This window comes from Triplophysa dalaica, chromosome 12 (assembly GCF_015846415.1).
Source record: "Triplophysa dalaica isolate WHDGS20190420 chromosome 12, ASM1584641v1, whole genome shotgun sequence".
Lineage (NCBI taxonomy): Eukaryota > Metazoa > Chordata > Actinopteri > Cypriniformes > Nemacheilidae > Triplophysa > Triplophysa dalaica.
The window spans coordinates 4,879,835-4,906,646 of record NC_079553.1 but is presented as its reverse complement, the minus strand read 5'-3'; the positions used below and the strand labels follow the sequence as shown (position 1 = coordinate 4,906,646).

General features: G+C 38.2%; 1 protein-coding gene across 18 annotated transcripts in view; it reads right to left on the bottom strand.

The window, feature by feature from the left end:
- Positions 1-26,812, bottom strand: part of ptk2ab (protein tyrosine kinase 2ab) — a 55,260-nt gene that overhangs the window by 5,528 nt on the left and 22,920 nt on the right. For 4 of the 18 annotated variants that reach the window (XM_056762931.1, XM_056762926.1, XM_056762922.1 and 1 more), the window contains 22 exons: positions 25,136-25,276; positions 24,674-24,751; positions 24,497-24,595; positions 24,296-24,413; positions 23,806-23,845; positions 23,291-23,349; positions 20,604-20,618; positions 19,234-19,290; positions 18,592-18,621; positions 18,096-18,193; positions 17,821-17,905; positions 17,351-17,451; positions 16,218-16,333; positions 15,979-16,079; positions 15,667-15,756; positions 14,683-14,887; positions 9,129-9,240; positions 5,425-5,463; positions 4,986-5,072; positions 4,770-4,913; positions 4,561-4,674; positions 1,197-1,259 (listed from right to left, as the gene is read on the bottom strand). In XM_056762931.1, the coding sequence (XP_056618909.1) occupies positions 1,197-1,259; positions 4,561-4,674; positions 4,770-4,913; positions 4,986-5,072; positions 5,425-5,463; positions 9,129-9,240; positions 14,683-14,887; positions 15,667-15,756; positions 15,979-16,079; positions 16,218-16,333; positions 17,351-17,451; positions 17,821-17,905; positions 18,096-18,193; positions 18,592-18,621; positions 19,234-19,290; positions 20,604-20,618; positions 23,291-23,349; positions 23,806-23,845; positions 24,296-24,413; positions 24,497-24,595; positions 24,674-24,751; positions 25,136-25,276 (1,992 nt within the window). The remainder of the gene's footprint in view (positions 1-1,196; positions 1,260-4,560; positions 4,675-4,769; positions 4,914-4,985; positions 5,073-5,424; positions 5,464-9,128; positions 9,241-14,682; positions 14,888-15,666; positions 15,757-15,978; positions 16,080-16,217; positions 16,334-17,350; positions 17,452-17,820; positions 17,906-18,095; positions 18,194-18,591; positions 18,622-19,233; positions 19,291-20,603; positions 20,619-23,290; positions 23,350-23,805; positions 23,846-24,295; positions 24,414-24,496; positions 24,596-24,673; positions 24,752-25,135; positions 25,277-26,812) is intronic. The other 14 variants (XM_056762932.1, XM_056762917.1, XM_056762933.1 and 11 more) reach the window with 11 other exon arrangements.

The window sequence follows — 26,812 nt, the reverse complement described above, 5'->3', positions numbered from 1 at the left end:
TTATTTATCTTTCATTTCTCATTTGTTTCATTTGGCACATGGTTCTTGAGTGCAAAACCCAATGATCCTTTTTCACAGAATCCCAGAATTTATATTTTTAAAAAGTGCTTCTCATCTTCAATAAAATCAAACCTTTATAACAAATTAGCTTAACCTGACTTAATTAATATGCCATATTTGATTTGTGATTCAGTACTTGTTCGGAACCTTTTTTTATTAAATATTTTTATTTTATTAAACTATTTTATTAAAAATAAAATAAAGTGCTGCGTTAACGTGTGACTCTTATCAGGCAATAAAAAAAATGTTGCCGTTAATCTATTCTCAAAGTTGGGTTGGGAGCTGGGTCTATACTCCGCAAGCTATGATGACTTTCACCTTGATATTTTAGCGTGGATGTATACCTAGCTTATTTAATCTGTAGGGGCGAGAACGAGTCTTCGAACCTGTACGCCTTACGTTACTGTGAAATTACCAAATCAAACGTGATGTGCAAACATGGATGCGGCTATGAAGGGGTCGGGTTTGCTTCAGGGATCATTTATTTTTAAGAAGCTTCCCAATGGAATCAACGACAAGACTAAGGTTGTTTGCACCTTGTGCAATGCGGAATTGGTTTACTGTAGGAGTTCTTCCAGTCTCAAGTACCACCTAAATGCAAAGCATCCCTTAGCTAATGCGGAAGATGCCGGGCCGAGCACTGATGTGATAAAATGAGCCATTTTAATCTAGAGTAATCTAGATTAATTTTAATATTACAGTGAGATTAAAGAAATGAATCTATACCCACCACTATTTTAAACACATTTATTTTTATATTATATTTTATTTGACTTACTTTATTTATTTTTATAAATTTAGTTCCGGTTTATTTTATATTCACTGTGTGTGAATTCAACTGTATCTTTAGACCAAAACGGTCCCTCTCTTCAGCACTGTACTGTCCCACTGCCATAAATAATATTATACTGAACATGAACCAGAAAGCAGCCATTTAAACAGATCAGCTGAATATCTCCCGCACTTAGTTCTTACTACAAAAGCAAGGGGGAACTTTATATTCTTCAACAGACAATAAAAGCCAACACTATTTGCTAAGGCTCCGACAAAAATATTGAATATAACTGATGTTGCACAAGCTTTAAATTTCCATTGTGCATTACCCTTCTAAAGAATCAGAAAGGACAGAAACTCACCGGTCCATGATGACTTCCATCATCACGCTCGAGGCTTCCTCTGGAACTTCTCCCATCAGGCTTCTGTCACACAGACAGAAACAATGTCAACCTTATGTCTCACACATCTGTCAGACAGCTCCATCATCACAGCAGTGTTTCTCAAGTTAGAACTAATATTAAATGTATAATGCATATTAATCTAGACTAGGAATGAATGTGTTTTCTATGAATGCCAAAATAAAAAATGGTACTGCTGAAACCTGCCCATTGTGCGTGAGCTTTTGAAACAATTTATGTCTGTTCCTCCACACAAGACAGAAGTTTGGATTCACTACAATACATGGACATCTCTGGCAAGTATCTTCTGAATGTCTGTTTATACTGTTCCTTTCTATATGTTACATTAACATCACAAGAATATCTTCCAATGTAAAAAAAATCACTTCACATAGTACACATGCAACAATTTCCCATCACAAATAACTAAATTCAACTGATGCTTTCCCGCTATGGTTTCATGCAATGCAAGTCGCTTTGGATAAAAGCGTCTACCAAGTGCCTAAATGTAAATGTAATGTAAAGGATGTGCTGACTCAACTCAAAACAGATCCGATCTAACCCTCATGTATACTATCTGTTTTTTCAGCCTTTTAAATGAAGCCCAAAACCATACGTACATCAACAAACACAACCCTGTGACTGACAGAAAGCCATAGAACTTCCCATACAACTTATTCAAATATTTTGAGTCTATGTCAGAACAAGAATGTATAAATCTCAATGCTGCCTCATCCAGCCCTACAGAGTACACACTTCAACTCATTCATCCATCATCTTAACAGAGACCTCAATATTCCCTCCTATCGAGTTTACTGTACCAGTTTTCCGAAGCAGGATTTGAAGACCTGCATCTTCCCAGTCGGTTCCTGTGTGCGCTTCTCTCTGGTGTTTCTTAAACATTGAGCGCAGTAAAGGGTGGATCTCCATTAAGCAAGCGTGTGTGTGGGTGAGAGATAACTCAACGGTGTGTGTGTGCCGAGTGACTCCTGCTTCTGAGATATGTGTACGTACATACTGACTCACTCGCAGCGAACGAGCCTGGACTCAGCAAAGCCAAGCCCTTTTCTGCTCTGCTCTGCTCTGCTATTCACCCCTCTCTCTCTCTCTCTTTATCATTTCCCTACTCTGGGCTCGCTTCCACTCCCCCACCCTTCTGTTTTTCCTCATGTGCATTTGCGCACGACATCTGCTAAGAGGCGAAGAGATGAAAACTTCCTGCGATCGGTAATTTAACTTTCAGTAGTCGCAGGTCAGGTCGAGTTTACCAGTCCTACGCCTCACTGCGTACGAAACCTTTCATTACAGAGGAATTCCTGGAAAATTGCACCTGTATCAAACAGCCTTGATGAAAAATCATTAAAGTGAATGTTGTGTGAAGTTCAACAGAAAAATGAATGTTATTTGCTGCGGTAGAGGTTCGACGGCCCATTTTAGTTGGTACAGGAAGCAGCGAGAGGCTTTTTGGAAGATCGACTCAACATAATAACAGTGTAGACGCAAATGATGGAGACCGTAAGCCAAAACTTGGCATACAACAAATTTACACAAGGACTCGCAAAAAACACACGTGTTGGCAGATGTATATCAGTGTACAAAACACAATCCCACAGTTTTGCCCTAGGTACACAATGCCACGAACACGCAACATTATGTGCCATAAAACCCCATGAATAAGTTTGAACACTGCAAAAAAAGATTTTCTTACTTTATTTATATTTACTCTTTTTTTGTAGTCTAAAATGTCTAAACTTTCTTGAATCCAGAAGCATTTTCTTGATGAGCAAACTGACCTAAGAAAATAAGTCTTGTTTTTGTCAAAAAATATTAAATGTTTATTTTTGTGCTTAAAACAAGCAAAAAAATCTGCCAATGGGGTAAGAAAAATAATCTTGAATTGAGTGAGTAAGAAAAAGTTAAACCTTAATTCATTCTCTTTAAGCCCTTTGGCAATTCATATCTATTTTCAACGCTGGTTGTTTGAAATGTTTACAGAAGTTTATTCACACCAAACTAATCTACATTCACTGCAAAAATCACTTTCTTAGGTCATCAAGAAAATCCATCTAGTATCAAGAATTTGTAGACATTTTTACTGAAAAACAACAACAGTCTAATTTTTTGTAAAACAAGCAAACATCTGCTCATGGGGTAAGAAAAATAATCTGAATTGAGTGACTATGACAAAGGTAAACCTTATTTTCTTAGGTCAGTTTGCTCATCAAGAAAATGCATCTTGATTGAAGGATTTGTAGACATTTGTACTGAAACACAGAAAAAAGACTAAGAAAATAAGAAAATGAAATTTCAATGCATTTGTGGTTAAAACAAGCAAATAAGCTGCCAATGGGGTCAAAAAAATTAATTACGGTTTACCTTTTTTATAGTCACTCAATTCATGATTATTTTTCTTACCCCATTGGTAGATTGTTTAGCTTGTTTAAAGCACAAATGTACTGATATTTCTTTTTTTGTCTTTTACAAAGACTTTTTTTCTTAGTCTTTTTTTTGTGTTTCAGTAGAAATGTCTAAAAATTCTTGAATCAAGATGCATTTTCTTGATGAGCAAACTGACCTTAGAAAAGAAGTCTTGTTTTTAGAAAAAGAAAAAAGGTTTTTTTGTGCTTAACACAAGCAAAACAATCTACCAATGGGGTAAGAAAAATAATCATGAATTGAGTGACTATAAAAAAGGTAAACCGTAATTAATTTGACCCCATTGGCAGCTTTTTTGCTTGTTTTAACCACAAATGCATTGAAATTTCATTTTCTTATTTTCTTAGTCTTTTTTTGTGTGTTTCAGTAAAAATGTCTACAAATTCTTGAATCAAAATGCATTTTTTGATGAGCAAACTGACCTAAGAAAATAAGGTTTACCTTTGTCATAGTCACTCAATTCAGATTATTTTTCTTACCCCATGGGCAGATTTTTGCTTGTTTTACAAAAAATTATACAGTTGTTGTTTTTCAGTAAAAAATGTCTACAAATTCTTGATACTAGATGGATTTTCTTGATGACCTAAGTAAGAAAGTGATTTTTGCAGTGAATGTAGATTAGTTTGGTGGGAATAAACTTCTGTAAACATTTCAAACAACCAGCGTTGAAAATAGATATGAATTGTGAGGTCCGCTTGCAACCGTTCACAAATGCAGCGGGAAACCGCGACTGGTGGAAAGTTCCTCAAAACAACAGTTTGGACTATCGTGTTTGACTGCAGCTAAACATAAACATCACGGTGAAGAAAAAGTGGACAGGGAAGGAAAGAGGAGAGAAAAAAAGGAGACTGTGCAGAGAAATATGAGGTGAAGGTGGAGGGATCAGTACCAGTAGTCTCTCCTCCTGCTCCAACCAGCGCTGATCGTCCTCCATCTGCTGCTGCTGCAGCAATAACTGCTCCTCCATCAGCTGAGACAGACCTCCGCGCACAGCCACTCCATCCTGACAAACACACAAACATCTGTATGTGTTACCGTCTGGACGGCTTTGAAACAGATCTTTCAGGAATCATCATGCAGATTTCTCTCTTTTCTTACCTCCATGCCAGGATTCCACATGTGATCCTGAGCGGCCCAGCGATGGTTCCAGCTGTCGTGGGGGTCAAGTCCCGTCCCTGCGGCCTGGGGAGGATACATCCCGGGCACGGGAAGCAAGCCACGTGGATCCGAGTGCCCTCCCATCTATAGCACAGCAACGTAAGTCAAACAAACCTTTTTGAACATTCCAATATACCACGAATACAACCATCGTACCTGATAATGATTGTGCTGGCCAATGTGCTGAGGACTTGGGTAAAACCCCTCGCTGGATCTGGGACTCGGGTAACCTGGTCGACTGGGCTGTAATCACACACAAAACTCGGTTGTTATACTAGTACACGTGTTGACCGGTTTGTAGGTTAGCGAATGCTGTTAAAATCAGTCCACCTGACGCACACAAAATCCCCGTGCGTTTTGTGTGGATAAAGATTTCAGGCTGTTGAGGGGAAAAATCAAAATTGACAAACAAAATGCAAGCAGTTAGTTAATATTAACACAAACGCACTTTTCATCGTTACTGGAGTTACACATGAGAGGAGGGTATTAGATATTAGAGGGATGGGGATTGAAGAATGAATGCTGATTGGCAAGAGGCAGTCCTCGTCCGATTGGTTGGGTACTCGGCTGTGGGCGGAAAACAAGACTGATCTACCTTATAAACTCTTTCATAGAGAGAGTCGACTGACCACAGCTCCAGATGAGCAGAGGAGAAAAAAGGAAGAGGAGACAAGAAGGTGATAACATACAGTAACACATACGATATGTACAGAACGGTGGGAGAGAGGGCAGTTCACTTTATTCGCAAATAAAATCTTAGTGCAAATCAAACTCAGCAATGTGACTTAAAAAAAAAAAGTATGTTTTCTTTGCAAAGTGGAATTTTGGGGGTTTTTAAAACGGTCCGATACAGAAGTGGAAATGCACACAACCATACAGCACATCTGCAGGGAAAACCTTAATTTCAATGTGTGTTAAGATCAGGCATGTCACACAGCATATTTAGTCAGCATGCATTGAGAAAGCAACATGCGACACACTGGACTATTATCTGGAAAATAACATAAAAATGTAGGCTTTATCCTGTTTACCCTAACAACTTTTGTGATCATGATTAAAATAAATGCCTTTTTAATAATTGGAGTGAATGTCTTCACTCAGAGTAAAGACACAGCGGTTAAAGGGATAGTTCACCCCAAAATAAAAATAAATTCTGTTATCATTTATTCACATGACTCTTTCTACTGTGGAACACAAAATAAGATATTTTGAGAAATATGATTTCATGTTCATAAAATGGAATTCAATGGGGGACAGTGTCACTGGGTCACTAAGGCAGTGTTCACACTTGACTACTTTTTTGAAAAGAAAACGTTGACAGCGGCGCTTCTTAAGTTAAAAAAAATGGTTACAAATGGCGTTGTGGTTACAAATAGTAGCCGGAAATTTTCAAAGATAACATTTGTGCACCGAGGCAGACAGGCTTCATAGGCAGCGTAACGGAAGTCTATTTGAAGTATAAACAGACAACGTCTTTGCAATAATCAATCACATATTTAAAAACTACACTACTAATTTCTCACTAGAAATACAATCAGAATTTATTGAAAGTCAAAAATTAAACTTACACTTATACAAAACTATGGCCGTTTCGGCAGCCTTTTATTAGAGCTCGAGACTTCTCGATCAATCACGTTGCTCGCATGTTGTAATGGAAACGACAGGTCTCTGTGAAAAGGTGCTTGGCAACGTAGGCCGTTATTTTTCAGAAAAAAAAAGAAGAAGACGCTCAGAGCTGCGGAAAATGACGCTGGCTTTTTTGAAAACCCAATTTACTTCAGTGGATTATAATGTAAAACAGACGCTAGCGGCTTCAAAAAAAGAAGTCAAGTGTGAACACGGCCTAATGTTCTTCAAAATATTTTCTTTTGTGCTCTACAGAATAAAGAAAGTCACACAGGTGTGGAATGGCATGAATTTGAATAAATGATGAAAGAAAGTACATTTTTGTGTGAACTATCCCTTTAGACCTGTTATGCTCCTAAAGAGCTTCCGTTTTGTGCAGTTTAGTTTAAATTCAACTCAAACACAGCTGAACCAGTTATTTAAGGTTTTCAGGATAACACGTGCGTGTAAATCATATTTAATTAAATTTCGAGCCAAAATCCGCAGGACAGTTGCACTGTAGGAGCATGGTGCCAAATTCTTTACCGCTATAACATCTAATCTAAAAATGTCCCTTATTAAACTACGGCGCTCATGCAGATCTAAAGCTGCCCATACAAAATCCCTGGAATGCCCTGCTAACAGTCCTAGCACACCTGCCTGTGAGGGTCTGCAGTGTATGTGGCTCAGGTTCAGCTGTTGCATGGAGTGATAGTGGGGGTCGAAGAAAGCAGGCTGGGTGGCACTGGGGGGAACAGGGGGTCTCCTCCAGGGCCCCTGGGGAAAAAGCAGGGAGCAGTGCAGCGGTAACGGCTGAAGCAGAAGCTGCGTCTGAGCTTGCGGGAACTGCCGAGTCTGGTGCTGAACGTTAAGCTGCTGTGTATTAGCAGAGATTTGAGAGGGAGGGCTTTGCTGGGAGTGCACGTGTCGTGATTGGTTAATAACGGTTTTGTTGCATTGCCCCAGAGAAGGGAAAGACGTCTCGGGTTGGCGAAAGCAAAGGGAAACCTGGGAACCGAAAGGATGCTGCGGGGGGCGAGGAGAAGCAGACGCAGACAGACAGTCCATACTGAAGCTGTGGTTGAGGGGGCGTCTGCGGGAGGGCTACACACACACACACACAAACAATGAAAAATGAGCCCGTCTGACATAAGTCAACATGGCACAAACAAAAGGGATGACAGAAGCAGATGTTTAGAGAGACATAGACAAGAATGCAGACATAAGCACAGACTCATGTGTGACCAGTTAAATCAACATGATGGGAATCGCACACTGTACCACTAAACTATCACATCCAACACATATAAACATTACAATAAAAAGTGTTTTGTTTTGGTTTAATTGCACTGGTGCTCCATCAAGAACCTCCTGGAAGTGGAAACGCACACACAAACAGACATCAGCACCTGGATGGGATGATTGACAGGCCTGACCGTCATGAATGGAGACAGAGAGAATGAAAGTAAGAGTAAGCCACACACAGAGTGAATGGAGACCCCGGGGTGAATGCTGGGGAGCTCAGCCGGGTCTATCAATCACAGTAATGAGAGCAGCAGAGGACAGAAGAGAGTTTACAACCGAGTTAAACAGGAGGATATTCAATTGTATTAACTATTACAGGTTGGTTTGGTTTTATTCTGCAAATAATGAATGTAAAGCTGCTCTTATAAGCGATTTCATAAATCAATTCTAAACCTGCTTTGTTTATGCTATTTTACAAACAAAAATATTATAATGAAAAAGGGATATATTTGAAATTAACCACTACTTACATAAGCTCAAGTACGCCCGTTTAATAACTGAATACTTTATTATTGCTTTAAAAAGGTGAAAGACATCTGGTTAAAAACAGCATTAATGTTTCAGAAAATGTGTGAAACCGTCCCGATATACATCCACGGAAGAGACCATTTTAAAATTATTGTGTACTATTTATTTGTCGATTTTTAGGTAAAATGATCAATTTTGTTTCATTCTGTGAACTACTAAGAATATTTCTCCCTAATTTCAAATAAAAAGATTGTTTCTATTTGCATTAATTTGCATAAAATGAAAACTGGCGAAACATGTCAAAATAAAAAAAAAGATGCTCTGTACTTTTTCAGACCTCAAATACTGCAAAGAAAAAAGTTCATATTCACGTGTAAGCAATACAACAGTTATATTTTCGGAACCTTGATTTATATAACAGTTTTTATGGTGTCACTCGTGAGATTTAATTTAGTTAAAATTCAACAGAACCTGTACTGGAATGACCACAATACATCTACAAATGCTCATTTGAAATAAATATTTGGAATAGAGGAAATTTTTTCATGGCTGGGTACACAAAACTACGACATAACACTATTCAGAGAAAAGTTTCAAGAAATTATTGACTTTCTCTGGTCTCTTCTGTATTTCATTTTAACTTTCAAATACATTACAACCACACGCAATCTCTTGAATAGCTACCATGTGCTAGCGCAACAAATGGTGGCACGTTGTTAGCCTTTTAACCTTAGTAATAAATCTGCCACTTATGAAGAACTCAAGCTGCCATAAAGTGTAAAAACTGCAAAGACGTGAACATTCCAACGAGTGATACCAACCAAATACTAGTTTATCCAGTCTAACATCAGGGTAGACAAAATCTCCATATCCAAAGGTAGCTTAACAAAATATGTAACACGCAACATAGCTGCAACTTACTTTAGGCGGCGCCTCATCTGAGCCCCCTGAATCCCAGGACATGGGAACCTGTCTCCTCATCTCCATACGGCTGCGCTCCTCCTGCTGAGCCTTCTCCTCCGCGAGGATGGTGCTGCACACACACAAGTAGACAGCGTTATCAAACACCATCATTTTTATCCAGACCAGCTGAATGTATGAGACCTATGTATGTTTTTGATATCCAGAGCAGTAAATAAGATAAGTGAAGTTTCCTCAGTTTATAAGCTCCCTTATAAAGTGGGAAGAGAGCGACAGCTTCAACTTTCTGTAGAAACGGTGAGTAACTATTACAGGTTTGAAAGACATTTCCTTCATTACGTTACACATAATCCGTTGTGAAAGGTGGGGTCAATGCTCAAAGTCAACACAGAATCAAAGAGATTCTCAGTCAGCAAGACCAGAAACGACCTTGCATCATTCCTCCAATGCCACTGTTTTAAACATTTGAGACGTATGATGTCATGACTCATAACAGCCCGCAAATTATTAAAATGTTTATAATCCTTTTATAACGTGTTCATATTGTTCCAGTAGCTCAGTTGGGTGGCAGCGCACAGGTTTTGATTACTAGGGAACACACATACTAAAATGTATATTTATCCATAGGGATGTATACATTTTTAAGATCCTTTTGTTGAGATCGCACACAAAAATCAGGATACACCCCTGCGCATAGCGTGGCCCCTTAACCACATTTCAAAGCATTTTTAAACTTGAATGAATTAACCTTTGAAAGTCAGCACAGATCTAAAACTCACCACACAGCCTAAATTTGATCAATATGCAAAGGTCCTACCTGCCGTGGTGAAGTTTCGCTCTCAGAGGTGACTACAGAGACACAAGAGGTGCAAAAGGCTGGAGCGTGAAGGTCTTAGTGACGAAAGAATGCGATCTGCCTCATGGCCTGACTATAAGAGAGACTATTTCTGGAAACTCTATTATCTCTGACAGAGCCCATGTGTGTGGACGGAAGGGTGAGAGAGAGACGCGGGATAAACAGACGCGACACCTGTTCAGATCAATCCGGACCTCCAGTGCTTAGGACAACCACAGCTTCTCCACAGCAGGCACAATAAAACACAACCATAAAAGTTTGGGACGTCAGAATCTAAAAGATTTAAAGGGATATTACATCACAAATCAGAATGTCTCCATGTTTTACTCGCCTTCAAGGCATCCTAAACTGAATATGGTTTTCTTCTGAAAGATTGATCTAGTCAGATATATAATACCACTTATCATCACCTATCTATCCTTTTGCTTCAAAGCGGTAGAATGGGAGTGAACAGGTGTTGCTTTTTTGAAGCTCCAAAAAGTGTGTCCATCGATCCAAGAACTGCTCGACACGATGCATTTGTTTAAGAGAAATATCCATATTGACAGTGTTATTATGTGATGTCTAGCTTCCGTCATCTCTCAAATGGAACTATGAAAATTACGTTCGGGGGTAAAAAAAAAAATCAAACATTGTTGGTGAGTGTAGTCGTTGTTTGTCTAGAGTCTGCAGAAATGTTCTCTTGGTATTTTTTCAAGAGGCTATTCTAACTAGCTGCTTTTTTTCATTATTCACTCAGTCACCCATTTCAAAGATGTTATAATTACGAATATTTAGTTTGTAATGAAAAAAGATATACATTTGCACAGTTATATTTCTGTCTACGAAACTCATTTGAAAGCATCCACCTTCCGATCAAAACCTTTATTAATGAAGGAACATTTTAATGAAGAAACATGAGTAATGAGAAATATTTCACTGAAACGTCTGACCGGTAGTGTATATCGGTGATGATAAGGTCATTTTTATCATGTCTATTTTAAGTCACGATAATTTAAAGCTAAACAGAGCTAACAATAATGTGTCTGAGAAATTTTTTGACTTTTAATGTTATTTTAATACTGAATTGACTCTTGTGACTCTATGTAGGGGTGGGCGATCTAGAAAAAAAATTCAAATCACGATTTTTTCAAGATAGATCACGATTCACGATTTTATCGCGGTTCTTCTTCAAGTTGGTTTTAAGAATATTTTGCAAATTAAAGGGGCTTCAATACAGCCAAACTAAGTCCCCATAAAAAAAAAATACTCTTTACCATTTATATTTTGAAGAATATTTTAATCAAGTTAATATTTAATGCAAGTGCAAGACCATAAATCAGCTGTTAGAAAAAACTTTACATTTTGAATTTTGTTTTTCATCTTGTTGCGGTACTCGGAGTAAAGCTGTGGAATGGGCGTGGACTCGTGTCAAATTTATGGATGTGGACTGCCATGTTATGATCAGAACCTCATCTTGTAGATTATCTTCGAAGATACACTAACAGTCAAAAGTGTGGAAACACTTGCTCATTTATTTATATTTTATCCACAACAGTACGACAGTAAACTCATCAAAACCATGAAATAACACATTTGTAACTGTGTGAAGAATGTTTTGACAAAAAATGTTGTATTTTAGCATCTAAAACAGTGTTTACAGTGTTTGACTAAAATTGGCAAAATCATTCTCTGGGCATTTCATCATCTAACTTCTTGAGGTGTAACCCTGGGAAGCTTTTTAAAGGAGTATTAAAAGAGCGTTCATCTATTCAGGGCTCTTACTGGCTGCTTTTTATTATTTGGTCCATGTCATACATTTCAAAAATATTTTTTTATAAAGTTTAGTTTTCTAACGAATGAGATTAATATGTTGGCACAATGATATAACTAAGCATGCAAAAACCGCATTTATGTACTATTAAAACACCTGTTTAATGATAATAAATGGGACGTTCTTTAAAACAAACTTCATCTGCACTAATAAAGACCGACTACAAACCACAGCTGAACTATACGGCATTAAATTAGATTCATTATCAAACACAAGAGGATATTGGCTAAGCCAGAGCCCTGCTTATTTTATTACGCCTTCTAGACAGTGTTAACAGTGCAAATATTTACAGGGTTTCCTAGAAACAAATGTGCTGTAATTGAATGTACATCATAATTAATAATGGGGAAAAAACAAACAAAGAAAGAATGAAAGACTTTATCTATTCCTCAAAATTCACTCCTAAAAACCCTATAGGAAACTATTTGATATGGCATACTTCCCTCAGTGTGGATCTCTGAAACATTTATCTATTATGCGAGATGACCTTAATGTCCAATGCTGTCAAATCTGTTTCAAATGAAATAGAAAACATGGATGTTTTTGCTCAAGGCAGACAAGATTCTTCAGATTATTAAGCAATCAGCAGGTGATCTGTCATGGAGTACAGGTGGGTTTTTTTCCATTAGTTTAGCAGGTTTACAGGAACTGACTGCATGTGTGGACACGAAGAGACACTTTGGAAACTCAATACTATTATATATTGAAGGATACTTTCCAAACAGCTGCAGATAGACCCATCAGACTGTATGTGTGTGTGCACGTCTGCACGTGCCTGACTGTTAATAACAGATGAAGACTGTGAGGTGTGTGGGAAAGAGTTTGATTTTTCATTGAGGCTTTTCAACGTCAGACATTCAGAGAGGAAGTGTCATAGACAGGCAGTGTGTGGGGCATGACTCAGAGATTTAACTTCTTAAGTCTAGAAATGGAAATAAACTAGGCATAAGAATTTTTTTCCCCAAAGTTTTACATCTGTTATATTAGACAAAAAATACACAGTAGTTTATGTACAGTAGGTTATCACAAAAAAGGCAGGCAACTGACGAAGAACTAGGCCATATAATTTAGTTTTCCCAGGTTCCTTTTTTTCTGAGTTCTAGAAATTTACGTATTTTAAAGCTTTTTCAAACCGGTGTGATTGTACGTGTCAAATTTTAAGACATTCAGGACAGGAGGGAACCCTGCAGTCGACAGAAATCCGTCGTTGACTTTCTGCAATAAACGGAAATCCATTGTAGCGACAAACCATTGTAATCAATGCCTATCCTTTTTCTTCCAAGCGGTAGAATGGGAGTGAATGGGGGGACATTTTTTGAAGCTCCAAACAGTGCATCCATTGATCAAAGAACTGCTCGACACGGCAGCGTTTGTCATGACACTGCCTCTTCTTATCATGATTTTCGAGTCTTGTGGCAGGATCATGACATGTGTTTTATGTGGAGAAAGGACATGGCATTGTTTTGGTTTTGCAATGCCATGCTCTCTCTCCGGTGTTGCGTCTTTTAGCCCCGCCCCTTGTATCTCAGTCAGCTCCCCATTAGTGTTCGTCCCTCTCACCTGTCCCATTCTCTTCCCGCCAGTTCCCATTAGTTCTTGAGTCTTGTCACCTGCCCTTCATCATCCCTTTATAAGCCCCATGTATTCCACATGTCGGTTCATTCCTTCCCGTCCCCTTTCAATGTGTTAACCTTCCCGTTCGTCTTGCGGTGGATTACCCGCTTGGATTACCTTGTTCCTGTGTTCCCTTCGTGTTGAATTTATCATTTACCTGGGACCTTGTTTTATTCCCCTCATGGAAGTTTTTGTTTTGACGCTTGTTTTGTTTGTTGTGTTTTCCCCATTGTGTTTTTTTTTGTTTATTAATAAAAGTTTTCGGTAATCCCTTTGTCCGCCTGCGCTTGGGTTCTGGCCGCTTACACAGTGGTCATAAAAAAGGTCTTCTGAAGTGAATCGATGCGTCTGTATCGATCAGTATCGGGGCCGATACTAAGCTCATGTACTTGAACTCGTAAAAATTCACGGATACCAAAGACCAATACCTCATGTGACATAACTGACAGAACTGAAACTGAAATTTGTCAGAAAATTTAAGGTTTAAGGCAAAGTTGTTTGTAATTATGAAGCTGTTCCATTTTATTAGTCTTACGGTGTTGTGAAAATGAACAGGCATCGGTATCGGCGAAAACCAGGAAAAAAATTGTACTACGTCTTTAAAAAATGGTTTGGTGCCTCCCTGCTATTAAGGAAAATGTCTAACTTCTGTTATCCCTTGGCTTCACTTGAACCAGAGGCTTGTTTTTCCAGCAAATGACGATGATGAAAGCTCCCACACAGAGGATATCCTCTATGAACAAACAAAAAATGCAGCATCCGTCACCAGAATTTATGAAATGTCTGGGTCATTTGCCAGAAAAAAAGCATCTGGTTCATGCGCTGGAAATTTTGTTTCTCGGCTGAAGTATCCCTTTAAACATTTAACATGAGCACTACAGGTGGTAACTTACACACATTCACAGAGAACGTAAAGACATTGTGAAACACAAAGCGGGATAACCAACGATCAGTCTCTAGTTCTCAGATAGACCTGCGGGTCGAGACACAAAGTAATCTGAGTTGCCACAAACCAACCATCAAATATTCAACCATCAACTCCAAAAAACAACATTTATAGAGCATTACAGCGCCCTCTACTGTTACCTACAAAACTAGACTCTAGACTAGACTTCTAGACTCACAACACCACCAATTCTTCAAGTCTGAAATCTGGAGAACCTCAACTTTCATATTCAAAGCCTCAAATTCCTATTAAACAGAGTAAAATCCATAAGAGCACTTTGTGACTTTGTAGCTTGTGGGAAGATCTCATTATACGCAGAACTGACCTTAGTTGAGCTTTGAGCTCATTGAATCGAGGTCTTTTGCTGGGGTCGTATGCCCAACACTTGGTCATCAGGCTGTAGAGGGTCGGCGGGCAGTTGGGCGGCATAGCCAGACGCTCACCGTTCTCGATCCGTCCAATCACATCGTTATTCTTCACTCCCTGGAACGGCTTTATTCCGTACATCAGGATCTCCCACATACACACTCCTAAAGACACAAAACATAGTCGATTTTCATCTCATTGACGCTCTAATAAATATAGATTCAACTTCAGATGGGATTCAACTTTATGACTCATTAAAAAGGAATTAATGCACTGCAAAAAACAACATTCTTACTAAGCATTTTTGTCTTGTTTTATAGTAAAATATATTAAACTTCTTAAATCAAGAGACATTACCTTGACAAATGATATTTCGTCTTGTTTTATAAAAGAAAAATAAATGAATTAGGGAAATTTATGTTTAAAACAATCAAAAATATCTGCCAACGGGGTGAAAAACATTAACTTGAATTTAGTTTAACTTTTTTCTTAAGTACCTAATTCTAATTTATTTTTCTCACCATATTGGCAGATTTCTTTGCTTGTTTTAAACATAACATTTCCTAATTCTTATATTTAATCTCAATCAAAAATGCTTAGTAAGAATGTCATTTATGCAGAGTGACATTTTCACCTAACACATAGGTAAATATTTTAAAAAAATTAGTTGAAAAAATAATGACAAAATGTTAATTTTAGGGTGAACTATCACTTTAAGGCACAGACACAGTCGAGACTTTTGGTTAATTTTCTAAACAATTTAGAGCTCGCAAATGGATTGCACACATTTTGATAATAAAAAGTTTTGGTAAGAATAACAGAAAAAGACATCAGAACGTCTGCTCATGCTCTGTACCCAAAACCATGTGGAATTTCTGCTTCTAAGAGGGAAATTTGCAGTAATAAACTTATGCAAAACACAGTCTTTCTCGCTCTCACTTACCAAACATCCACACGTCGCTAGCTGAGGTAAAACGTCTGAAGTTTATGGACTCTGGCGCCATCCATTTAATAGGTAGTTTTCCTTTAGAGGCTGCAAAGAGAAAGAGAGACAGTAGATACAATGAGTGTAAATGAAGCAATACTCCTGTTTTATTACTTAAAACACACAGTTAATAGATTGGGGTAATGCATTATACTGGTATTTTCAATAACCCTGATATCAATAATAAATATTGTAAGTAACTATGATCTGGTTGACACATGAACATGGATGATGATGCAATACTTTACAGTATATAAAGTGTGTTCAGACCTTTATAATAAGAGCTGTCTTCCATGTATCTAGACAAACCGAAGTCTCCCAGCTTCACACAGTCTACTGAAGACACCAGAACATTCCGTGCAGCAATGTCCCTGAAAAATACAAGCGTGACATGAAAAGTGCTGGCTGGATGAAATTTAAAACCTTACATCCAGACTAGAGGTAAAGTCAGTTTGAATCGTTTGTAAGTTACTGTGAAGCGGTGAGGTTTGGGCGGAGTGTAAACTTACCTGTGAACAAAGCGTTTGCTCTCCAGGTATGCGAGGGCTGTGCTGAGCTGGTAAGCAAACAGGATGAGCGAGGCTAAATCCAGATTGTACTTTCTTATCTGAAGAAACGATCGCAGCTAGAAAATAAAACGGACTTTGATTATCAGTTCAAATTCAAGCAGATTGTAAATTCAATGAACTGACTAAACTAAACACTTCACTCAAAATTCACTACTAAGGGAAGAGTCTGGCCTCCCTGACATGAGGATTGCCAGACACAAAACCAACAGTGAGCACTAGAGGGCACTGGTGTATAATTCAGTCACAGGACAGTAAAGCATCTGTCCTCTATCATCACCCACATGTTGTTCCAAACCTGTATGACAAATATTTTGAAAAGCAAAGGGGCTGTCGTGTTTCCACCACTGTACTGTATGAACACCAAACTCTGCTTTGTGTTTCAAAGAAAGATGTCACAGTAAAAATTCCCAGATTTAGTGAATAAAGACAGAATTTGTATGTTTGGGTGAACTGTCCCTTTAAGAGTTTAATTTCTTTGTTAAAATTGTATACTATGACTACTAACCTGTCAATCATCCCTTTGGCCAAAACAAGGGTTTACGCTTAGGCAGTTACACGCACAAAGCTTTGAAAGAAAATCGCTAACCCATATATGCATTAAGCATTGACAGATAATATGATTTGGATGTCAACTTAATTTAGTTATTACAGCCGCTTGACTAAACCAACATTAAACGTTACAACTGGTCACATGAGACACAGGAGTGCATTACTGCAGTACCAAGTGTAAACGGGACGTGATGGGGGTCTCCTTATAAAAATAAATCACATCCGTCATCTTCAGATCTATGGCTGGTAACAGTCTGACATCAGAAAGCTCTATAAACACAAGACTGAATCATCTGGGTACTATAACAAACTGCCACTGCTAGCAATCATTTTTACAGCGCCTTTATAGCCATTTTATGAGACAAGCAGGCTTGATGGATTTTTCCAGCCTTAAGCTTGGCCTCATCTCTATGAATAATGCGTGTTTAATGCAGTCACGTCCCCTTCGAGAGTAGCTTTATCTCCGCTGCACTGATTTAAGACGTTGGGCCCCAAACCCCATATCAAACCACAACACAGCTCACCTCTCCTAGCGTGCACAGCTCCATGATGATCCACACAGGGTTTTCAGTAATGACTCCAATCAGCTTAACGATGTGCGGGTGATCGAACTGTCGCATGGTTACTATGGGAACGGAGACAAATATTTTCACACTGAATATAAGTGCATCATCACAGGTATTCTCCATTTGTTAGAAATGATTGCTTTCGGCTTGTGCATTTTAATTTACAGAAATCCTACAAAGAATGTCTTTGAAAACCGTGTCCTTTTTGTCACATCCAGTATGCATGTGTATTTTCCGCATCTTAAATAGAAAACTAATCTTTTTCTGATGTCTGGACTCTATCCACAGGGGTTTAGGAAAATAAACAGATGGTTTAATATAGGTATAATATAAGTTTTCAGCTGCAAATGTCGCATCCATAACGCTGGATTTGCCTATAGATTGAACCCGGACAGAAGGCTGCGGGATATCTGTGATGTGGCACTCACATGCCTCCTGGAGGAACTTCTCTCGCACGCTGTCCGAGGTGCAGTTCTTACACGTCTTGATGGCCACAGAGAGTGCAGGGTTCTCCTGATGTCAAAACACACATAAACAAACCTAAATCATCTGTCACAGCCTTTCATTTCCATACAGATTTTTTCCTTTTTATCGTAATTTCTATCTTTCGACTTAGTATTTTCTTCTTAGGCGCAACACAATAAAACAACACATATCAGACATAAAAATGCCTATACATTCATATGGTAGTTTTTAAGTTTACCGGACACATGTAGATTCCTTGGTGGACATCTCCAAACTGGCCCTCTCCAATACAGCGGCCCAACTCGATTCTGTCTCTCTGGATCTCATAGTCCCGGGCTGACAGACAAAATAATTTCACAGTCATGGCACATTCCTCAGATACACACACAAATATGTACCGAAAGACATCGTGCAATTCTTTCACCCATATAAAATCCATACCATACATCATCAATCACAAATGCACAACTGAAAAAGAAATTTTCAATCATCACCGAACAAGCCCTCTGAAGATCTACATATCACAACCGTTTTAGAGCATCTTCAATGTAACTTGAAGATGTCTGTTAACGTTTAAAAGAACCCATCATGTTTGGAAGTCATAAATAAAAGTGCAATCACGTGAAAAACACAGACAGGCAAAAGCAAAAGCACACAAACACAGAGACCCATCCGTCACACAGGAAGTTTCAAGCATATGAAGGGAATGAAAACAGCAGGAGAAACGGTTTTACCTTCATCTAGTCCGTAATATTCTGTTGTGCCAATAACGAGAGAAAACAAAACGGCAAATATAACACTGGACTCAATTCTTTCCTTTTCAGAATGTAAATCCCTTAAAATCATGTATGTTTACACAAACATCAAATGCTAATCCCTCTTATTCAGACCGGTTCATTCACAGTTGTAGATATAATGCGCTTACAAAGAGTCCTGGAACAATGGCGGACATGTCCCGACTGAGATGCAGGCAGACAGAAAGGAAGAGATGAAACTGAACTTTATTCTAGAATTCAGTTTCAGACCTAAACAAACAGCCAAGCAGAAAGCGACACCGACTCGAGGAGGTTTCAGGGGTATCTGAACCGGAAACGAATTTAAAATGAAATGTATCAAATATTTTAACATTTCTTTTTTAATTAAGCTTATTATGATATTCACAGTTATGTCTACTGTGCATCACTAGCAAGTATATTACGACTATTCAATAAACTTTCCAGCTTTAGTTTACTTTAAGCAGTAAAATAAGCACCATAAACGAACGTATATGAAACAAAAACTGAACGATTTTAGCTGTTTACATCATTTTCAGAGGGAAATGAATCTTAAAGCCCTTCAAATCTTTGATCAGTGTGAAATCAGACAGAGATACTCACTGGAAGGCATAGTGTATGTGTCCTCTTCATCTATGATCTCTGCGTAGTCGTCTGTTTCTGAAAGGGAATAAACAGTCTGTGTGAGTTCAAATACACCAGCATCTTCCAAAAACCAGCTCTCATCTCCATTAAAACACACACCTCCAGTTAACACCACAGTACTATGTTTAAAAGTGTCTCTGTGCATTCAGCTCAAGCCTCTAGCGTGCAGGAGCTTCAGATAGTTTAGATCACATGCACACAGCTGTGATATCAGAGTTTAGAGCAAGTACATCTGGTTGAGAGGGGGAGTTTTTCCAAAGCATTGGTGGTGTCTTTGGAAATAAACAGATGAAGTCATGGGTAACTCTGCAGCTATTGTGTCTATCCTGTCGAGATTCGAGGAAAAAGTTATAAGCCAAAGATGCTTTGCGAGGAATGTGGTGAAAATCAACACATTCTGATAGCTCAGACAACTCCCAAAAGCAGACCACCATGAGCAAACACTTTCCCTCTTACAGCAAAATAAAGAGATGTGTGTTTTTTAAAGATAACCTCCCTCATGGCAGGCGACGATTAGTTTAACAAATTCCATTTTATGATATTATGGCAGGAGGTCTCGCATGCAACTAGACTCCTTATTTTTCACAGGACTGCAACATGAAGGTTCAAGATCTGATGAAATCTGTACTTGCTTACAGATGTACATGAAATCAAGGTTGAGGTTTTGTTGCATTTAGTCCACTTTTATTGCTGTAGCTGTGTTGCCATATATATATGCTGGTGTACTCATAAACATTAAAAGACTAAATAAACTCTATATACTAAATAAAAGCTTATAATGAACCGTATTTCTCTCTTGGAAAATACTGTTGACCGATCTCGCACTACACAATCCTTTCTCTAATACAACCTTTACGAAGTAGGATACAATGATTCACAACTCTGACACCATGTCAATATGTCCCTCCCGAACTTTGTTTCAGTGTCATAAGGATAGATAGATTTATTTTATTACAGCTAAACACTAAATAAACAACATATATGTCCTCTAAGGGTAAGCTTATTCTGATATAAGCTATTTAAAGGGATAGTTCACCCAAAAGATGAATTTCAAAACGAATTTGAACCCGTTTAAGTTTCTTCTGCAGACCACAAAAGAAGATTTTTGAAAAACTTTGGCAACCGAAGAACACTGGCACCCACTGACTTCTATTGTTTGGATTCATTTCTCAAAATATCTTCTTCTGTGTTCCACAGAATGGATGGATATGGATGACAGATTTTGGGGGATTGTGAAATATCCCTTTATTGATCGTTTTGCATGCACTTAAATCTCTATATGTGTAAGGTGAAGGTTGTGTGGCAGTCATATTAAAATGAGACTTTACCATCACCAATATCATCTGTGGATCCAGACAGCATGCAAATGATTAAAAAGTAGAGAGAAAAGCAGAGCCAGAAAGAAATAAAAAAGCAACAGATTAATTTCTTCATCATAACAGGTAAAAGCACTGAGAAGAGGCTTATGGGAAAATACGATTTCATGGCTGTTACATATTGCAATAAAGCAAAGCCCCAAACCATTATTAACAAAAGAAAGAAGATACTGAAGAACGCACTCACATTCCTTAGATTATATTGAATAAGCATGCCCAAGCTCTCTCTCTCTCGCTCTCTCTTCAATTTCAAAGTACTTTATTGGCATGATTGCGTGTTATTACAATATTGCCAAAGCATTAAACATATTACAAAAAATACATACAATAAGTAAAAACTTTAAAGTGAAATTAAAATAAGGTGCTAAAGGATAACATATAAAATAAAGTAAATAAACAAATTGACCAAAATATTAACAATTTAAATGTATGTTAATTTGTACATTTTAAGCAAAACAGTGTATGTGTGTATTGATTTTAACAAAGTAAACGGGGCCATTCAGACAGGACGCGTCTCTGCGCATCTTTTTTTTTTTTTTTTTTTAGCGCAGCCTATAACACCTGCTCCGCCATGTCCGTCAAATAAAACAGTTGTCATGCCAACTTGCTACTGTAAATAGAAGCTAGCAAAGCTTGCCCCGCCTCCAAATTCTTCTGATTGGTTCCCTGCTTTTGGAATTGACATTGATAAGCAGCGCTCGTGTGCGAGGCAATTTAAAAGTTGCGAACGGGTTTACATAGAAAAACAATAGGAAAAAAGCACATTGGAATGGAAAAAATGCGTTCTGTCTGAATGACCCTAGATTAAGGCTTGATTCACATTTCGCGTCTAAGTCCGCGCGGAAAACGTGAGCTGCACTGCGTTTTCCTTTTTCTCCAAAGCGCTGTGACAAGAACCAACTAGCCAATATAGACAAACTCAATGAAAATGGAGACACAGATGATCACAGCATAACTAAATTATTGCAACATATTTTCAGTGCATAAAATCCATACATCCTTTGTTTATACCTCCTCGTCTCAACAGCTATCATGCCCATGGTTGCTTAGCGACGACATACACCATTAGAGCGTCCAGACGCTTTGGAAAAAAAGTGCAGCTTGCGTTTTCCGTGCGGATTTAGACGCGAAATGTGAATCGGGCCTATATTGGCTAGTTGGTTCTTGTCACAGTACCTGCGGTGCGTTTGCGCCTTTCTTAAAAGTAGAGATTTTTTTCATCTCGATGCAGCACCGACGCTCATGGAAATAAAAAGAGCGCGTCGCCCCGTATTGCCGCTCATCTACATTTAAAATAACGAATACGCACGCGGAAAAAACGTGAAATGTGAATCGGGCCTAATTCAGTAGTTTGTTTCTGAGGGTGTGCAGCTGACAGATGAAGAAATGTGTCTTATCCAACAGTAACATGTGCATTCGCTCTGTTTCTAAAGAGCTGTGAAACTCTGGCATGAGATTTTATTTTTTTGAAAGCGTTTCTCTCGCACCTCTTTAAATGAAGGATAGTGTGTCTCTGTCTCGACCTCACATTGGGCACAGACCCGCTCTTAATTTGGAAGTCATGTTGGTCTGTGTCTGCCTTTCTCTATGGCCAGACTGTGATCACGGAGTCAATATTTGGTAAAGATCCGTCTCTGTTTAACATCTCCGTCCGTTTAGAGATAATCTGCCACATTGTATTTTCTGTTTAGGGTCCGAGAACATTCTAGTTTATGGTCCTTTTCTCTTTCCTTTTCCTATGATTTTTTACTTTCTTTGGTAATTTGGTTTATTCTGATTTTGGTTTGTTGAATAGTGGTAGAGCCAGCTGGCAGATGGGACTGGCTTAAGGTCTCAGCTCTTGGGCTTTTAAGTGCTTAGTATTAAAGTGTGATAGGAGGACTTGATAGGTGTCCAGAATTTAAGGTTTTTATATGTCTATTATGAGGGGGTATCGTCCTAATTCAGCGCTGCATGCATTAGTTGGTGTTCTCTCTCTTTCTCTCTCTCTCTCTCTCTCTCTCTCTCTCTCTCTCTCTCTCTCTCTCTCTCTCTCTCTCTCTCTCTCAAACAAACAAACAAACACACCTGAAGATGCAATTAAAGTGTTGAAGGTTGGGTGGAGTTTTAGAACCAGAGTGATAGACTCTTCTACATATATAAATCTTAAAACTCAGAAAATGACAAAAAAAATAATTTAAGGAAAAAATCTATTACAGTAAACTAGACCGAGATGATCCAGATTATTATGTAAAGTATCACAACTACAATCATGAAGACAGATACGATTTCTTTCTGCTCTCTGATCTAGAATCGGATTCATAGAAAGTTCAGTTCATTTGAACTTTCTTGAAAGATGCTTTTATTTAAGGCAGCTTGCGTGTTCAAAATATATGTTTTTGGGCTGCATAACACTCAAATCAATGACCTTGCCACGGTTGCAAGCTTAACCAACTAAGCCGAAGAAACAAGTGGGTATTTTGAGGCACGAAACCACAAATGTAGGTTGGTGCAAAATCAAACACAAATATTTTCGAGCCAGCAACCATATAACAAGACAAAATGCTTATTTAAAAAGAAAAGAAACACAATACATTCATTACTGAAAATCGAAGGTCACAGCTCGGTATGTGAGCGGGCAAAGACTTATGTAATCCTACCTGAAACAGAGATGGCTTTGGTCCGAACTCCTTGTGACCGTTTTTCATGGTTGGCCGATCTGTATGACAGAGGTTGAAGATGATGAATAGTGTACATTTTCAATCAAACTTAATCCCAGCGTGACCTTCTCCACATCATACAGAACATACTGATCCGTAATGAAGCCACTGAGCCGGGCTGTTCCGTGAGTGTGTGCAGGAGAGATGACATAACACATGGGCACCCACAATCAGTTTTAATCACAGTTGGGCTGGGGGTGAGATTAGTTTAGAGGTACGCTGAGAAATTCCACACGTTTGAGCCAAAGAGGCCGAATGAGCCGGAACTGGGTGGTAAAAAATTGATGCTCCCTATTGGAGAACTATTAAAACTGTGCTAATATACTTATGAGGGAGAACATGATTGACTAAAATGATTTAACTTTTTTATTTTAGTGGTATTTTTATAAAATTCCTAATTAATTTAAACCTAAAAAGGTAAATGTAATAAAGATGATTTGAATTTTAAGACCTACCTTGGAGCTTTTGGGATTGATGGAAGAGCTCTTTCTCCTTCTGTTAAAACAGAGCAAACAATTGTTAAAATGTATATACAAGTGACTAAGTAACAAGAAGATGACTATTAAAGTGTTAGTTCACCCAGTCATCCCCCTTTTTATTTCAAACCTGTTTAACTTTCTTCTGCAGAACACAAAAGAAGATATTTTGAACTATTCTAGTAACCACACAGCACACAGTCCATTATATGGACTCAAAACCAATGCGACATTTCTCAAAATATCTTCTTTAGTGTTCCACAGAAGAAAGAGTCATATACAAATTTTATGTGACATGAGGGTCAACGAATACTGACAACATTTTAATTTTGATTTCAACTTTTAATTTAAGCAGATCGAGTATGCAAAAAATAATTCATTTAAATTGGAAGTTAGTGATTTAAGCTAAAGGTATTTGGTAAAAGTGAGATTGCGTCATCATGTGTTGGTTTGTGTTGCGTGGACTCACCTTTCTGCACACGGACGATGAAAGAAGACGATGTTCCGCTCACCAGCCTGCAGTAACCGTCAATGAGATCAGCCATGTTCTCCGCTGTGTTCAGAGTTGTGGTTGTTACCGTCAGAGGCTGGAAAGAGCACACGCACAAACAAAATTACATGCTTATAACAAAACAAACGAACAAAGTAAATGAAACAAGACGGGTTTAACCTCAGGTGCACCGGCCACGTCTAACTGCAGCATTCCCTTCCTCTCTCGCTCCTCAAACTGGATGCTTTGCACATGGGTGAAATTAGCCAAGTGTGTTGGCTGCACAGACAGAGAAAGATTGACGTTACCCAATCAATTCGTTCCTCTATCTGTCAATCAAAGCATCTCACTACTTACATTTGAGCCTTTGTCTGTCAAATAACTGATCCCCTCCTCAGGGCCGATGGCCAGTTCCACTGATATCACCCAACTCGACTGTCACACACAACAGCAGAAATTCACTCAACTGCATTTTTAAACATACACAGTATCTATTTTTTTCCATTAATGAGCTTTGCACTAAAAATATTAGCTGAAATATTTGTAGTGGGGTCAGTAAAAATGTTGGCAGGGTAATATAAGTACTGAACTGGTTCAACAAGGCCACCAGGAAAAATTCTTTACTTTTGGGCCCTGTCTGCTTTACTAGTATGCATATTCCACCAATCCAATGTTATTCATTTGGCCAGCAGAGGGCACTATAGACCAGTAATTAAACTAAACTAAATCACAATCAATGCAAAACCTGAAGACTGCTCCTAAATAACCGGTGAATTAATTGTAAAAACAAAACAAAAAGTCGCATTTATTTCGACTCACCCCAAGAGCACATTTAAAACACTCCTTGTCAAATCTGTATATGGGTGACAGGATCTCGAAGAAGTTGAGAATGCATTGCTCATCGTTCATATTGGCAAACTGTTTAAACGTCTGCTGGATGAATTTACGCAACGATTTGGCCTGAAAAGACAAAACACAACATGACATTGTGGCTCTTTAATGCTTTTAAAACAACATTAACTTAACCAGTGGCGTGAGTTTGGTGCTTTGCTGCAAGAACGCTGTGTCAGGAAACAAATAATGTTTGTATTATACCCGAGTATATTGCAAAAATGATTTATATCTTTTGTTTCCAGACACACCTACTGTTGAAAATGACGTACTTTACCTTTAAGAATACTTATTTTAACATTAAAGAATTCTGAGGATTATGTTGTTTAGAGAATCATTTAAAGGAATAGTTCACCCAAAAATGAAAATTCTGTCACTGTTATTTCCCCTCAGATTGTTCCAAACCTGTATAAATGTCTTTGTTCTGCTTAACACAAAGGAAGATATTTGGAAGAATGTCAGTAACCAAACAGATATTATCCCCCATTGACTCCCATAGTATTTATTTTCCCAACAATTGCAGTAAATGGGAATTTGATGTTTGTTTACTGACATTTTTCCAAATATATTCCTTTATATTCATCAGATCAAATAAATGTATTTAGGTTTCTAACAATCTGAGGGCGAGTAAATGCTGACAGAAGTTTCATTCTGTGATCCAATGGCAAAGTGGGAAAAAAATCCTAAAATTGTCTCTGTAGAACGACGATGACAAGTCAGCCCATGTCTCCTTCTTAATTGGGAAGCTTAATCTAAATTCCAAACATTAAACAGCTTCCTGATAGCTTTCGAGTGAATCTTGAAGGATGTTAACAAGCCAAGTCGAATTATGCAAACACTTTTAAAGTATTTATTATTCCGAGATGATAATTAGATCATTAAAATCAGCGTCCTCTCGTGAAGAGCTTTAAAATATTCGCGACGCTAAAGGATCGTAATTAAAAAAAACAAAGGCGGCCCATAACCCTCCGTTTTTTGACACGGGCTTTGGTTACTATGACAACCGATGAAAAGGAGGCGATCCCGGGCTGCTCTGGGGTACAATGAATATACAGGGGAAGAGCAAAACAGAGCATACGAGACAAAATAAGATCGTTACTGAACAGGGAAATCCCTGCGGAACAAACAAGCCCTGAATGGCAATTTAACGTCTCAATTTATGATGTAACGAGCAGAAATGGAGAAATAAGCAGCATATAAATTGCTGATCTAGGAGCAAAACTTTAAGCATTATAAAGTAAAACCCCACATCCAGTTGAAAAAGTACAGTATTATACAGAAGCCGAGAGTAGTTAGGTCAGGTGGAAAAGGAAACTGGCTCTCTAACAAACTGCATTTCATTAGAACAGTTTCCCTCAGTTCATCCTCAGAGAGACAGAAAGAGCAGAACTGGGGCATAACATCTCGTGGGTCTGAGGGCACGGAGGAAGCCAGAAAGGTAATAACATCAATTCTGAACAATAACATTTCCTGAGATACAGTAAATCAAGATCACATTTCAAGTCCAAACCTTCAATAATTATTAATGAAATACACACTGGTTGCTAGACCTCTATTAACATTTAAAATACAGCTGCGGAAAAAATAAAAAGACCATTTCAATTT